Genomic DNA, 14,470 nt, shown 5'->3' on the forward strand with positions numbered 1-14,470 from the left:
TAGCACTTGCTTTTCTCTATGTCCCCCCCCTAAATTCACAACTCCCCCCCCCCCCTCTTTCCCTAGGCTTGGCCTGTATGTCGTCTGTAAACCCAGCCTTGTCTTGATGAGAGAGAGGATAGTTAAACGCCTTAGGAAGTTTAGGACCCACTAGGGATCTTTCCGATAGAAACCCAAATAATGAAAATGTAATTCTACAGGCATAATTAAGTTAGAGATAGGGTGATTACTGTGCAATCCATTAAAAGTGATGGCAAAAGTAATTACTTATTCAATCAGCAGAGTTTCATGAGGAAATGCAATGGCACCATGTTGCGTTGCCTCTACACAAGTCATTACATTTACAAGGGCATAATACTTTAAGCTGTGATTGGTCCTCTTGACAGCTTGTTAAGCTATGAATTAAAGCCCCGATGAGAATAAAAGTCATTTCTTTCCTCATAGTTGATCATAGAACTGTCCTCTCCTTATCTGTCATGACTAATGTGGCCATGTCTAAATGTATGTGTATAAATCTGAACCTGATTTTCTACCATCCCACTGGGGGAGGGTGTAGTCGCCGTTGACATGCGCCATCTGCAGAGGAGTTTGTAGAGAGAGAGGGAGGAAATGACACTTCGACTGAATTCAGAATACGGTATGTCTGACACCTCCCACTCTCACATATGGGAGTTATATCTGCACACACTGATAGTTCTCAAGTGACTGTGCCAAAGTCAACACAGACTGTGTTTGTGTGAGCACGCGTGAGGATGATGTATTGGTTGAACATGGTGTGTTCTCACTGAAACTTTTGTTTTTGTGATTTTTTTTATTTGAGAAAATCTCCTCGTTCAGAGAAAACCACACAACTGATAACTGGGCAACAAAGGATGCAGTCTGAAAGGCTACCAATGCAGGGGCGTACCATACAAAGAGTGCTTCTATGTTTGATCGTAACACTATTCCATTAGGAATAGTACCAAAAGAACTGGCCCCAACCATTCAATTTTTTGGGTACCATTCGCTCTGGGCATCAGAGTAATGGTTGCACTCCCTTGTGACCGGTGTTTCTTCAACACCCACAGTCTATTCTCCTACAAAGCTTGATATCCTGTTGAGACAAACAGCCACAAAAACAAAAAAATGCAATGCTGGATGTCCTCCATTGTTCTCCATTCTGTTGTGACGCATTGGTTGTTGGTGCACGGGTGTAACGGCACACTACGTATCTCACACAGGCCACGGTCACTGAGCACAGCGCACACCTCATCTACCAAGTAAAGGTACCATTCTCAGCTTTGCGGTTCCAAACCGTACCGAGTTTGTAGCTGCAAGAAGCACACAACCACAAAGAGCCACTCACGTCTTTTAGGCAGCCCATGAAGTTGTTGCTGACCGGTGATCCGGGCAGGTCAGCAGTGTTGGGGCTCCCGCCGATATAGAAGAAGTCGTCGGAGCCCAGCATGGTGTAATCTTCCTGGGTGTAACCAGTGGTGGTCAATATACCGTCCACTGAGATGGTCACCTGGCATGGGCGTGGCCCCAAAAGAGACAGATGAGGGAAAAAGGACGGATAGAAAATAGAACGAGGGTAGGTAGACACAGAGAATTGTGAGTGAGGAAAGAAATTAGAAGAATGAGAAGGAAAAACAGGAAGAAAGTGGATTAAAAATCAGCAATATGCAGGGCTGCCCTCACTTGGTTGGTTGATTTTGGTGTAAGTCAAACTGGGGGCTTTCACTCTAGAGTGCAGTTGATAAGGGAAAATGCCAGAGCTGTGCATTCTGTCTAATCACTGACTGATGATAAAGCAATCCTGCTTTAGGTGACTAACGACTTGGACTGTAAATGACACTGGTTTTAGTGTGTGCGGAAATTTTTAATTCAAACTGAGTCAATACCCGTTTTTAATTACTGACAAATCCTACAATCTATTCAAACAACAAGGTCTTAAAGGTAACACAGAGGCCAGGCTTTGGCTTCCCTGTGACTGCCATAGATATTCTGCATCACTCCTCTTTTGATCCAGCCTCAATGCAAGGAACCACGTGTTGATGCCAACAAGTCTGATGATTTTATAATAATGAATGTATTTCTACACTTTCCTCTTATTAGTTAATTTTTATAGCTCTCTACCTGAGCACTGCACATCATTATCTTAATGATTTCTACATGGCTACAAGTATACTGCAATACAAACATCCTGCAAAGTAATGCAGCTTGATGTGGGGGGGGAGGCTTTTGCAGTTAGTGACCAATTTATTGTCTAATTATCCTAACAGAACTGGCCTGGGCAAAAGTGAAGCACTCATGCCTCTGATTCAGCATCTGTTATTCTGCAGCAATGTACACAGCACAAATACAGCACTGCAGGGAGCCATAACCATCTGTTCCCCATCACCTGCACACTCGGCCGCGATGCTAGCCTGCGCTGTCCTCACTTCAACTGAAGTCCAACTTGGTTTCTCGGGTAGTTTCGATGATGTTTTGCATATGTCACCGTCTTCACTCTGCATGATGGATCTACTCGAGATGATCTACTTCAGCAAAGCTATTATCCTGTGATTAGACCCTTCATCAGTTAATAGTGCGAGCGCGAGTCAATCGAAAATGTTTTCCTTGTATTTCACTCTGCGTAATCTAATATTTGATCTAATAACATGAAGTGCAGGTCCACTCCAGCGCGAGTGAACACTCTACATCCATAAGGCTGGAAGGGAAAACCTCAGCAACTGCACTAAACAGATCAGTCGCCCCAGTTGAGTACTCATCCTGTTTTTCATTGATTTCTTTTTTTTTTTTCTCGTCTTTATTTTGTTTTATTTCATTTTGTTTGTGGCCGTACTTCCCTTCTTAACAGGGCAACACATTTTTATGTCTGCTGTTGTCACGACGCAAAGACTGTGGATGATCTGCGCCTAACGGTGCAGGTGTGATCTGTTGTTCGGACGTATTAAACGGAACTTTGAGCAGGGACACTTCATTCATCTCTCAGGGACAAGATAACATTAGAGGAGGCCAAGGACGGGAAACGGGGGGGGGTTCTTTAAGTTCTTTAAAAGGATTGGCCAAACCATCTTTGGCCTGACCTCCAGTTGACAGCGTACAGGATTGAAGTCATAATAGGTTGGATATATAACCTGTAAAGTTTGTGGAATTAAAACGCCAACTAAAATGATAAAGAATGCCAACACATTTTAGAGGAGAGGGTTGTTGATGGTATATCTTCAAGCATGAATGAGTTTACTGGGGGGGCCATGAGGGATTTCGCATTGACTAGCTGGCTGCCAGACACCTATTATGTTCCCAAATAAAGAGGAGAAAGTCAAAGATTGACTTTGTGTTTGTTCTCACTTTCTTCATCATCACAGCTTCCACAACCTAAAAGGTTTATCAGATATTTAAATGCATACAATATAGTGGGGGGGGGGGGGGGGAGAACATGAACCAAGACATAGAGAAAATACTGTACACTCATTACAGATCCCAAAAATTAACCAAAATATTCTCCCTGCAGTGATTTAGTCTTTGTTTCAACCACACAGCACACCCATCTTCTTGAGTAATGTTGCAAATACTTGCATCACAGGCCAGGGAAGACAAGGCACTAGACGATATTTTGAAATACACTGCACTTCTACCAGAGTGGCCTTCTTGCAAAATATCCAGCAAAGATTCACCAATGCCCTTTTGTTCAATGGATCCAAATTTACTGAATTACCTGAGCTAATTTGACTCGGGATATTACTGAGACTGTGGATACTTTCGTTATTTCAAACCATGAGTCACTTCAAAAACAAAGTTTCCCCATGAATAAAACACAATTATTATCTGCAGCGGTGAACCTTCACCGTTGACTCCCTCCGTTACCGCCATGTACTTAAAGGTGATAATGGCTCACGCGTAAAAAATTAATGGCTGATGAAATGTTGGATCTAGGTCGCTAAATGACACGCGACTGCTGAGCATAATCAAGGTAATTCACGGTGGCAGAACCAAAGCCCGGGCTAAATGGGGAACATTGAGAGTAGCAGGGTCAGTGTCACTCTAAACTAAGCATGGAAGCTGCACCTTCCACCATTATGCGACTCTCTCATATATATTAACTACTACATGAACTGTTTCTCGACAAAAGTTACTGCGCTTTCCTTTTCTTTTAAAACATCTTGACAGGAAGTTAGTGTGTGCAGAAACTCTTTGCAATTGTGTGATGACACTTTAAAATGACAAGTGTGATATCCTAACAGGCTAATTAGCCATTTTTTCTTCTTTTTCTGCTAGTCTTCCAGTGTGAACAGTTATTCTATTAGATATATAGCGAGTGAATCTATTAAAATGTTGTAAAAGTCTCAAAATACGCTTTATTTTTAGCAGACGGGACTGATCTGTGCTGACATTTGACATGTATGAGGGGGGAAAAAAAAGAGTGGAACTGTTTACAGTTAAATATACTGTGAAAAAATATGAAGAACCTTTAAATCACGAGAAGTGTTCTTTTTTACCCACTCACTGGCTGCGGAACTGACTTACTAGATGGCCCTGTGGAGGGGAAATCATTTCTTTTATGTTTATAACCCCCATTCGATTCAATCAATTTTTTTCCACTTGTGTACTTGTTCCTCATAAACCACCAACTACCTGGAGAATAATAAAGCTTCTGTTATGGGTCTTCACATGAAATACAACGTTTTCTCTGAGTGGAGTCCTGCAGTGTGCTCAGTTGAGTGTGTCACTGGATCATTGAGTGTTTCTGGACAAGGGTCAAGAGGATTCCAGCTGTGGTCGGGATCACAATGACCACACTTACACTGCACATAAAATCTCATTGATTTCACTGAAATGAGGAAAAAAAATACAAAATTTGATATGACTACCTTGATTCACAGACTACAACTATATTGTTTGTACATACTAGGGGAGTCACAATCTCGATTATTGATCAGAAAAACGTCACAATCTCGACCTGGTATTGACGATTTAACTAGGCCTCCAGTGTGACAACCAGAGGAAGTGTTGTGGTGGTGGTCATTGCAGAATGACTACACGTTATCAAAGTGACGTGACTCTCAATTACTTCTTTTAAAAAGATTTAATGAGTTATCGTGACATAAAACCAATGATCTTAGACTGAACTAGACAAGTCTAAAAATGGCAGACCCATCTTCGAGAATCGAACCATGAAAATCAAATTGAAATGAGGATTTGGAGAATCGTGACACCCCCGGTACATACTTGCCAACATACTGAAGGTACACATCCATTAACTCCTCATCAATTCACAAGAATCAGGTAGGAATTTACATTATATGCTAAGTCAAAAGCACAAAGTGATGCTGACGTTGAAAGCCATATTTTATCACGCACACATTTTCTATTCAGCAGTACATCCTTCCCCTGCCTTCAACTCCCAAGGACGGTCGTGGTTTTCAGCATGTTTTCTTTGCTTTCTGTCATTGTCTGAAGCTCCTTTGTCAGCAATATCTGACTTGTACGTATCGACCTATCCGATCCGTTGAGTGCCGCCGCACATTAACATGACAATCCATGCAGAGATGTGGTATCAAGCTTACCTTGGCAACGCATCACTTACCATTGTTGGCACCGCGTCTGAATACTGTCTTTTTCCGGGGGAAGAAAGGGTGTGTTAAACTTTTGGATTCACAACTCACACTTTGAGGCTCACACAAGAAAAAAGTTCCACAATGAAACTGCACACATTTCTTTCCCATTAGTAGAGTTTCAAGTTAGACCCCCAGGAAGGAAGGATGCTCAAGGAAGAAAGAAAAAGAAATGGCTATCCTCCAGCAGCGGGCTTCAATAGGTGTCTGGCAGCAAGTCTTTAGCCGGGCGTTGTCTTTCAATAAATCACGATGGGATATTTAGTTCGGTAGGGTAAAGAATAAACTGAATTAAGCTACATCCCTAGGTTAGTAAAGACATGAGGGAGGGTTAGCGCAGAGTGCTATTTTGGCAACAGTTGTCAGAAGGTTGTGGTTTGGGAGGAAAAAGGGCTTCTTTAGCTCTGTGCCGAAAAATGTTAAAAGGGTTGGATGGTGAACGAAATCGGTTAGTACTTTTGTAAGTAAGGGAAAGTCAGACACAAAAATGGTTGTTAGTACAGTTACAACACAGGTTTGATTCAAACAGTAGATTAGTAACACTGTTTTAGTAAATTTAGTTGAAGTGGAATAAGACGGGCGAGGATTCTCGAAGAGTCCTCTGCAATTTGATTGCTCAAACCGGATCCAGAATTGGACTGAATGTGTTAATTCATGTGACAAGGGTTTGTTTTGGTTAAGAAGAAACAAAATGAATCCGCCCGAGCTAACGGGGTGACACACACGCACACACAGGCCATGCACTTCGATGGAACGATGGCAGGAGGGAGAGGGATGGAAGGAAGGGGGGATTACCTCAGACACAACAAACAAACAAACAAACAAAAACATCTGGCAGAATGCGACAAAAATGGAGAAATAAACATAGAATTGCACAACCTCACCAGACAAATGCGGGGGGGGGGGGGGGGAGGAAAACACCTCCATTGTTGTGTTTTTTTTTTATGAACAAGAATGCAACAGAAAAATGAAAAACAAACAGGTAAACACGTGTACGACAGACTGACACGTGCTGGGCTAGAGCAGCATCTACACCCTGCGAGGAAGCTGATGTGAGGACGTTCTAGCCAAGAGAAAACATGCAGACAGAGTGCAAGACAGCCACTGGATACTGTCAGTTTGGTGGTGGAAGTGGGAATGGGAACCAATGTCACTAATCACAGATGAAACCAAAGGAAATGAGGGGGGGGGGGGGTTAAAGATAAAGGAAAACTGAAAGTGGGGGAGGAGAGATCTTTGTCTTGGTGAGTATATAACCCAAATGTATATTTAATAATAGAACTATCACTGTCTTCCACACTACTAGGAGCATTAAGGAGTAAAAATGTGTAGTGTGGTCAGTTGGCATTGAGCCTCCAGTTCAGCTGTGATTTTATCAGATTGGAGCCAAGAGTGAGCGCGTTTGTGCACAGTCATATGTTTTTGATGGATTGGCCAGATTTATCCCCGAGGGCATTAATCCTCCCTTCACCAAGAAAATGAAAATCTGTCTCCCCTCTTTACTTTTCCCCTCTTTACTTTAAGATAAGGTGTGAGGTCATTATTCATTTTAGTAAGTTAATTTTGAAGTTAAACTCATAAAAGTAAATTAAAAAAATAATATATATATATATAAATAAAAAGGAAACAAACAAGAAAAAGAAACGAAACAACAAGGGTGTGGCTAACATGTTTTATGGCTATATTGATTATATTAGGACAATTGATATATGTATGTATATATCTTAGCCATGATATATACATATACATATATACTCAATGTAATCTGTATATCAAAAACAAAAGAAAGAGAGATTGGGACGAGGGGGGGTTAAAGTCTCTCCATGCAAGGGGTGAGGCCAGTAAAGTACAAGAAATATAAGTTAGTGTTAGTGTTAATGACGGGTCAATCGCACACAGTACAGATTTACTCAGGCAGTTTCCTTTTATGCTCTGCATCAATGGGCAGAGTGCTTCATGTATTGATTGGAAAACTCCAGAGAAAGCAAGGAAGGCTGATAACAACTACATGTGAATGCTAAGGGTGGACAACCAATGTGCTCCAACTGGATTAAAGTTCATTCAGCCAAGTCACAGCTTTCAAACTAAGAGCCCACTACGGTGTTGGACTGTAGTTCTTTTTGCAAAAACTAGTATCAAAATGAGCCAAAATCAGTACTTTTGGTTTCATCTCTGCCCCCGGAGTTCAGAAGGCTGTTGACACGTTAAAGCACTTGATTAAGTGCACACGTTGGTGCGTATGATAGGAGAGTGTGTTCAGGTGGAGCTCGGAGAATCTTGATCATAAATCACTCTGAGGTCACTAATGGGATCAAGCCCTCATTTGAGGCCTACTTTACAGTGGAGCCATTGGCCACTAAATCAGGAGTTGTAAATACTCTTCATGACTCCATAAACCACAGGATGGTGAGCCTGGATAACAGGTGGCTCTGATAACAGGTCCAACTCAGGCATCACGGCTAAAGGCTCCCACTAGTGCCATTCCACTCAGGTGGTAGAGAGAGTTGGTGGGAACAATAACAAACCTTTTGTGTTATTATTTTGCTACTTGACTTCCTTTCACTGGAGTTGCCACATTAAGCCGTTTGTCTGCTTGAGAAGCCTGCTGTGTACACACACTTAATCAGGGTTGCGTAAGAAAATAAATCAGGGGTGGAAAGGATAAAAAAAAACAAAACAAAAAAAAAAAGTCTTAAAGTTCTATATCTATATTGCATCATGATTCTTTATTTCTTCATACGGATAGGAAGGAGGAAAAAAAGACAGAAAATAAACAAATAAAACACAAATTTGTTTCATTTTGTAAGATTTTTGGGTAGACCTCTTTGAATGAAAACTTTTTTTTCAGGAAGGGGGGAACTGGATGGTAATAAAAAAAAGCAATAACATATATACTGAGAGAGGGCTTAAAGAAAACCAAAAAGAACAGATAGGTGGAGTTTTTCAGCTACCTTGGAATTGATGACGGATTTTACTTTCAGTAAAGCAAACAGAATAGAAAGAGGTAACGGAAAACCCAGGGCAAACCAAAGTATAAGACAATTAGAATGATATCTACCATATAATGCAGTTTGTTTACCATAGCGTGTCCAATGCCTGCGTGCTTCAGGAGAAAACAGGGGGAGGAGAAAGAAAAAAATAATAAGGACAAACCTTAAACTTAAGGAAAACACACCTAAAACGCAAAAAAGGCCGGAGAGAAAAAAGATTTGAAAATTTGCCTTTGGCAAAACCAACTTCTCCCTTCAAAAGGTGACTTGATTCTATGAAAAAAAAGAGTAAAAAAAATGATATATATATTTAAAGAATGTATCTTTCTTATTGCTCATAGTAAAACATCCAAATAAAGAAATAAAGAAAGCAACTATTCGTTGTCGTTGTTGTTTTTTTAAAAGGGACGTCTACAAAATAAAGTCATAAAGAACAAAAGGGATAAAAGGATAACAATACATTTGTTAGTATGTAAGTTGCAAGTTAAGTAGAGAAAACAACAGATGGTTCACATTCCGTGAATGACACAGGGTTAGTTGTTGAAATCATAAGAGGTAAAGGGAAAAGAAAATTCACCAATGAAAAGAATCAAATTGGAAGAATTCTGAAGCTTGTTGTTAGTAAAAGAGACAAAGAGTTAGCAAATCAACTTCCACAGAGGGGATTCGGGAAGTTTTGATGGGGATGTTTGTTTTGATTTGGGAGAGGGGAGGAAATGAGAGAAAAGTACACCAGTATTAGTATTCACTGACGGTGGGATCTTTTCCATTTGAAAATGGGCGTGTTTTTTGGGGGGGCGTGGCCAATTTTGTTTTGATGACTTTCAAAAAAGGTGCAAAATCCCTGAGCAAAGTTTCCCCACGTAGTCATTAATTAACGGGCTACAAAAGCAAAACAGAAATCATTGCATTGTTAAATTCAAACAGCTATGACATAAACACAGTGCATGTTCAGTGTTAAGAGATAAGTTTGTTCTGGAAGCATGAAAGAAAAGATCAGAACAGAAGAGAGACATTATACTGATGCTCCTGGTATCTGCAGCATCCTGAAAGAGGGAGAAATGTCCATTTAGTTATTTGAATTCACATTGTTTTGCTATAAACTGCATATTATGCTATTGTTATGTAGCCTACTTTTCATATTCCAAACCAAATTACAAGCACAAACATGAACAAATAGCAGCCCGAGGTCTGAAAGTTGGCGAATGGCAGTTGACGAGGCTAAAATGTCTATCGCTGGGATCTGCTCTGAGATTTCCCTCCGGACAGCGTGGAAATCTAGAGGACATCTTGTATCTTGATGTGAAAGTTGAAACTGTCAGCAGCTGTGGGTGACTATATCTGACACGCTGATATCTGGACAAAACAGGTGAACGTATGGCAGGTGGATTCAACTACTTTTCCTGAGAGCAAAGGATTAATGTCAAATGAAAGTGAAAAATATGGTATATGTTTGGCTATTTTTTTTATTCCTTGTAGCAATATATTTGCTATAATTGCTATAAACCTTTTATTTTAGCCAAATTATTATTATTATTTTCATTTTTTGCGGCTCACAAAATACCAGCTATTTTTCTTTTCAGCCCCCCTGGTTCTGAAGTTGAATAGCCCTGACTTATGGGTTCCCACTTTTGGGAAATGGTGCAATGGTAAAATCGCAATATCTTATAAAATATATTTCAAAGGTCATGTTTTTTTACATAATGTATAATCATGTATGTGTAGTTTTTAGTTTTTTATGTAACTGCAAAGCTCCAGGTCAGGCAGTTGAGATGTATAAATATATTTAAAAAGGTACAGAGTTAAAAATGCCCTTCAATTATGTTAGGATTTTGTGAATTTTATCTCAGCAAGTTATTTTTATTTACTGTCAATTGTGTTTCCTTTGTGAATCGCTTTTCTGCAATGTCGATGAGGGTAAGTTGCTGCTCCACATTTGCACTGTTTTAGGTCGTTATTGAACAGTTTACTGTTATGGATGTTGTTTTGTGAAGTGTATGCTAGCTAGCATTGTATTTTTGTGTCATTTATACTGCTAATTTTAGTTTTAATGTGGCATTTTTGTCGCGATTTAGCTTCATTGTTCTGTGGTTACTGTAGTTGTGCATGTGGGGACAGGAGGTTTGGAAACAGAGAGGACAACTACGTGTTTTGTTGTCTTCTGCAAAATTTAGAGCAAGTGTGTGTGGAAGATTTGAAGATCCACCGTTTTTAATATGTGGTCATATTGACATGTGAACGTCCTTTAGAGTGGACGCGATAAGAACCCCTGACAATGTCTGATATTTCATTTTAGGAAGGTGATTTTCCATCAATGGTCAGGGCTAGAGAAGAGAGATACAACATTCTGAATTCTGTATGTGTTAGATTCCTTTCAGACATTCCTGTCTGAATTCTGAACTTCCCCAGCTCTCAGATCTCTGAAAGAACAGCCCTGAGATGGTCGTGGAAAATGGATCCTTCAAACATTGATGACGATCTCTTTGAATTGAGACAATTCAGTGATGCCGGTGAGCGAGGAGACGGGGCTGCACATGAAAGGAATCAATTACACTTGGACTTCTTTATGTACGGCGCTTGCATTATCTCGAGAACAAACCCGTGTCTACATCGCAGCGCGAGCAAGCAGTGAGTGCATTTCACAAGACGGATTTTGTAGTCTGCAGGTTAGGAACATGTTGACTAATAGTTATTATATACACAAATGAAAACAGAATATAAGGAATAAAGAGAGTGTGCATGTTTTTAGAACCTGTATGTATTAAACTTGAACTGAGTAATTAGGGGGGACTTAATTAGTTTCTGATTTATCATTTTTTATATTCATTTTAAATGAATTTTCAGGTCTCAGGATAAACATGGTATACAGAGGATGTAAATTGTGCATAGAAAATGAACACAGACCCCATTGTTCACTTAATTACTTCTTGATTATTAAAATTCCTCTTTGCTCCTTTGACTTGCTTTTTCATGTCGATGTGCGGTCTGTTGGTGAAGCTTTGCAGGTTATTGGGAAGTCAATTTCCGCACAATAATAACCCTAATCATTGTCTTGTAAAGAAGTCTAAATGGGGAGTGAGACATGGAGTCGAGGTGTGAAAAGTAAGGAGCCCGACAGAACTGTCTGAATAAACTGCCAGACAAGAAAGAAACGTCGTGAGCCAAGCCACTGAAACGGGCGTGTAGAAGATCTAGAGGCGTATAGTATACAAGTCAGATTTTTCAATGCAGGCTTGAGAGCCGTGAACACTCTTGAACTGGTGCTCCATTGTCAAAAATCAATCGTGCAGTAAATTAAACTTTTGTTCCATTTTTTGTTATCGCACAGTAGAAGGAATGGTTGGGTAACTGGTTGGTTTAAAGGGGGTTTCAGTCACTGTTTGCCAATGTTGTTGCACTTCATAATGTCCAAGGAGGAAAGTGTGTTGCAGCGCTGACGGAGGACGGATGCAGGATATATGAGGTGTAGTAAAACAGAAATCCATTGGGCTGACAACAGCCGAGCGCGCTGAGAGATACATTAAGCGGAGGATTTTGGAGATAAACAACTCCAGTAGCAGAGGATGTGAATAAAGTAGGAATGCCGGATCATCAAAAACAGACCCGCTCATCCCTTTGTGTACTGTCAACTTTACTATCTCACAGTTAGGTTCCTCTTCCACACTGGGCTTGTTCCAAATTTGTCCTCAAAGCTAACATGTCTGTAGCTCCTGCTGTGACAGCCCCATCATCCCCGTTGTAATTGACCCATGAGGGAGAATGAAGGTTGTGTGTGCGCCGATGTTTATTGATGAAGGATAAAGATCCTTGTCATGGAAACAACCACGGGCACAGACACAAAACTCAGTATAGCACATGTCCTCAAGGCACCTCTGGGCTAAGAAGTATTTATATCCTGTGCTGGCATATATTCAGGGGGGGGATTAAGTAGGAAGAAAATGGGGCAGGAGTTAATGCTCGTACTATTTACATTCGAATTCATTCTCCATGCTTCGTAGCCGGGAATGGTCGCCCAGTCCAGGTGTACGGAAATCTGCAGGATGACAGCCAGAGAGTTGGGCCAAGATGTAAAATGATGTTTTTGTTGAGTTGCCGATCTTTTACACACCTGTCACAGAGGAACGCCGCTGAATTGCGGCCACGGGCGAATAAGCTGAATAAATATTTAATGGCAAAGCTGTGAAAATGATCAATGGATAGTGCGGTGGAGCCAAGATACCCAGTCCAGATAGATTCATCATTGTAAGTGAGAAAGTTCCAAGACCGATTACCATTCTCCTATAAATTTCCCAATTTGAGCCTTTAGAAAAAAAGAAAGAAAAAAAAAGTGATAAACCTCCTATTCTGCAGTTGTGTTACGGGGCCTGAGGGAAAGCAAAATAGGCGATTTTTCATTAGGCAGACGTTGTATTGTATGAATTAATGATAAGTGACACGTGGAATTCAGTATGTGTTGCAAACTATGAAAGCACAACCTCAGTCTATATTACATTTATCTGGCTGGCTGGCTATTTGTGCATGTGTGGTGCAACAAGCTGTCCTCGGTAACACGGGCACTCTGTGGGTGACCCTGTCAGACTGAGTGCAGCTGGGCTTCAATTCAAAATTGCTCTTTCAGGTACATTTGGTTCCGCGTTCATTCCAATCATCCAGCATTCACTCTAGACTGCCTCTCTCCAAGTCTGGCTCCAAGTAATGGAAACTGGCAGACAGGCTTCAGGTGCAAATATAAATGTCACTGCAATTACAGCTGAGAGGAGTCCACAAACAAACAGTGTGTGTGTGGGTGGGTGTGTGTGTGTGTGTGCGTCTATACAGATATGTGTGCATGGAAATTGCAGTACAACATATTGTGTATTCCAATACAGATGGCCATAATTCAGTCCATTTTTTTTTTCTGTAGTGCTTCCTATCGTCATCATCTGTGACTGACTTTCTCTCTTTCTCTCTCTCTCTTTAAATGGCAGCCATTTCCTTCTATTGAGGGCGTGGCCGAGGTCAATGACAAACGAGTGCATCTCTTCAATAATTAACCACATTTCAATTTAAATACCACACGCCTCTGTATCAGTATCAGACAGACAAAGTGATATTGTATCGGATTGTTGTTTTGTTTTTTTGACAGACAGATGGCTCATCTAACTAAAGATGGCAATGTAATTTAGAAATTAATAACACGTTGAGAAAGGTACAGTTAACTTGTGCGCGTTTTGATTCAGTTCGTGAGCACACAGCTGTGGCAGATAAACACGAATATGAATATAGCTTTCCTTAATTTAAAATAAACAAATAAAAAAATAAATACAAAGCATTAAGCTCCTAACATTGTTTTCTTCTTTTGTCTGGGGGACTTAATAAGGTAAGCAACGCAAAAGAGAGAGTGGTGTTTTTCTCTCTCAGAATCAAAGGGGTGTCATTTGAACTTGTTGATATTTTTAGCCATTAAAAAAGAAAGACACTACCTTCTCCAACAACTGCTATACTGCAAACGGCCTTTTGTTCTCTGAGTGATGTTGTCAAGAGAATTCTCAGAAGTCACTTCCCAAAGTAAGAGAGGTTCAAATCCAATTTGGATGCAGCCTGCAGCCATGGATATGTGCATGTTTCCCCTTTCACTTTGTTGACCCTGTTCAGACCTGGTATTAACAACCATCCTATAAGTGATCCTATCACACGAACACATAGACATGGCACATCTGAATGCAACCCGTGCATCCTGACTCACAGAAACCACAGGACACATAATGGCAGGATGGACGGATGATGTACTGTTAGAAAAATGCAGGTTTATCCAGGAAGTGGACGCAATAGGACCTCCCACTGTACCTCCAACTCTATAAATAGATGGCTGAACATCCACTTACTCCGTTTTATTTTTTA

General features: G+C 40.6%; 1 protein-coding gene across 13 annotated transcripts in view; it reads right to left on the bottom strand.

Annotated features, from left to right (window-relative positions):
- Positions 1-14,470, bottom strand: part of nrxn2b (neurexin 2b) — a 504,397-nt gene that overhangs the window by 314,831 nt on the left and 175,096 nt on the right. For 8 of the 13 annotated variants that reach the window (XM_058626079.1, XM_058626077.1, XM_058626084.1 and 5 more), the window contains 2 exons: positions 8,680-8,703; positions 1,346-1,507 (listed from right to left, as the gene is read on the bottom strand). In XM_058626079.1, coding sequence (XP_058482062.1) covers positions 1,346-1,507; positions 8,680-8,703 — 186 coding nt within the window. The remainder of the gene's footprint in view (positions 1-1,345; positions 1,508-8,679; positions 8,704-14,470) is intronic. The other 5 variants (XM_058626088.1, XM_058626081.1, XM_058626083.1 and 2 more) reach the window with 1 other exon arrangement.

This window comes from Solea solea, chromosome 3, assembly GCF_958295425.1.
Source record: "Solea solea chromosome 3, fSolSol10.1, whole genome shotgun sequence".
In the NCBI taxonomy this organism is placed as follows: Eukaryota; Metazoa; Chordata; class Actinopteri; order Pleuronectiformes; family Soleidae; genus Solea; species Solea solea.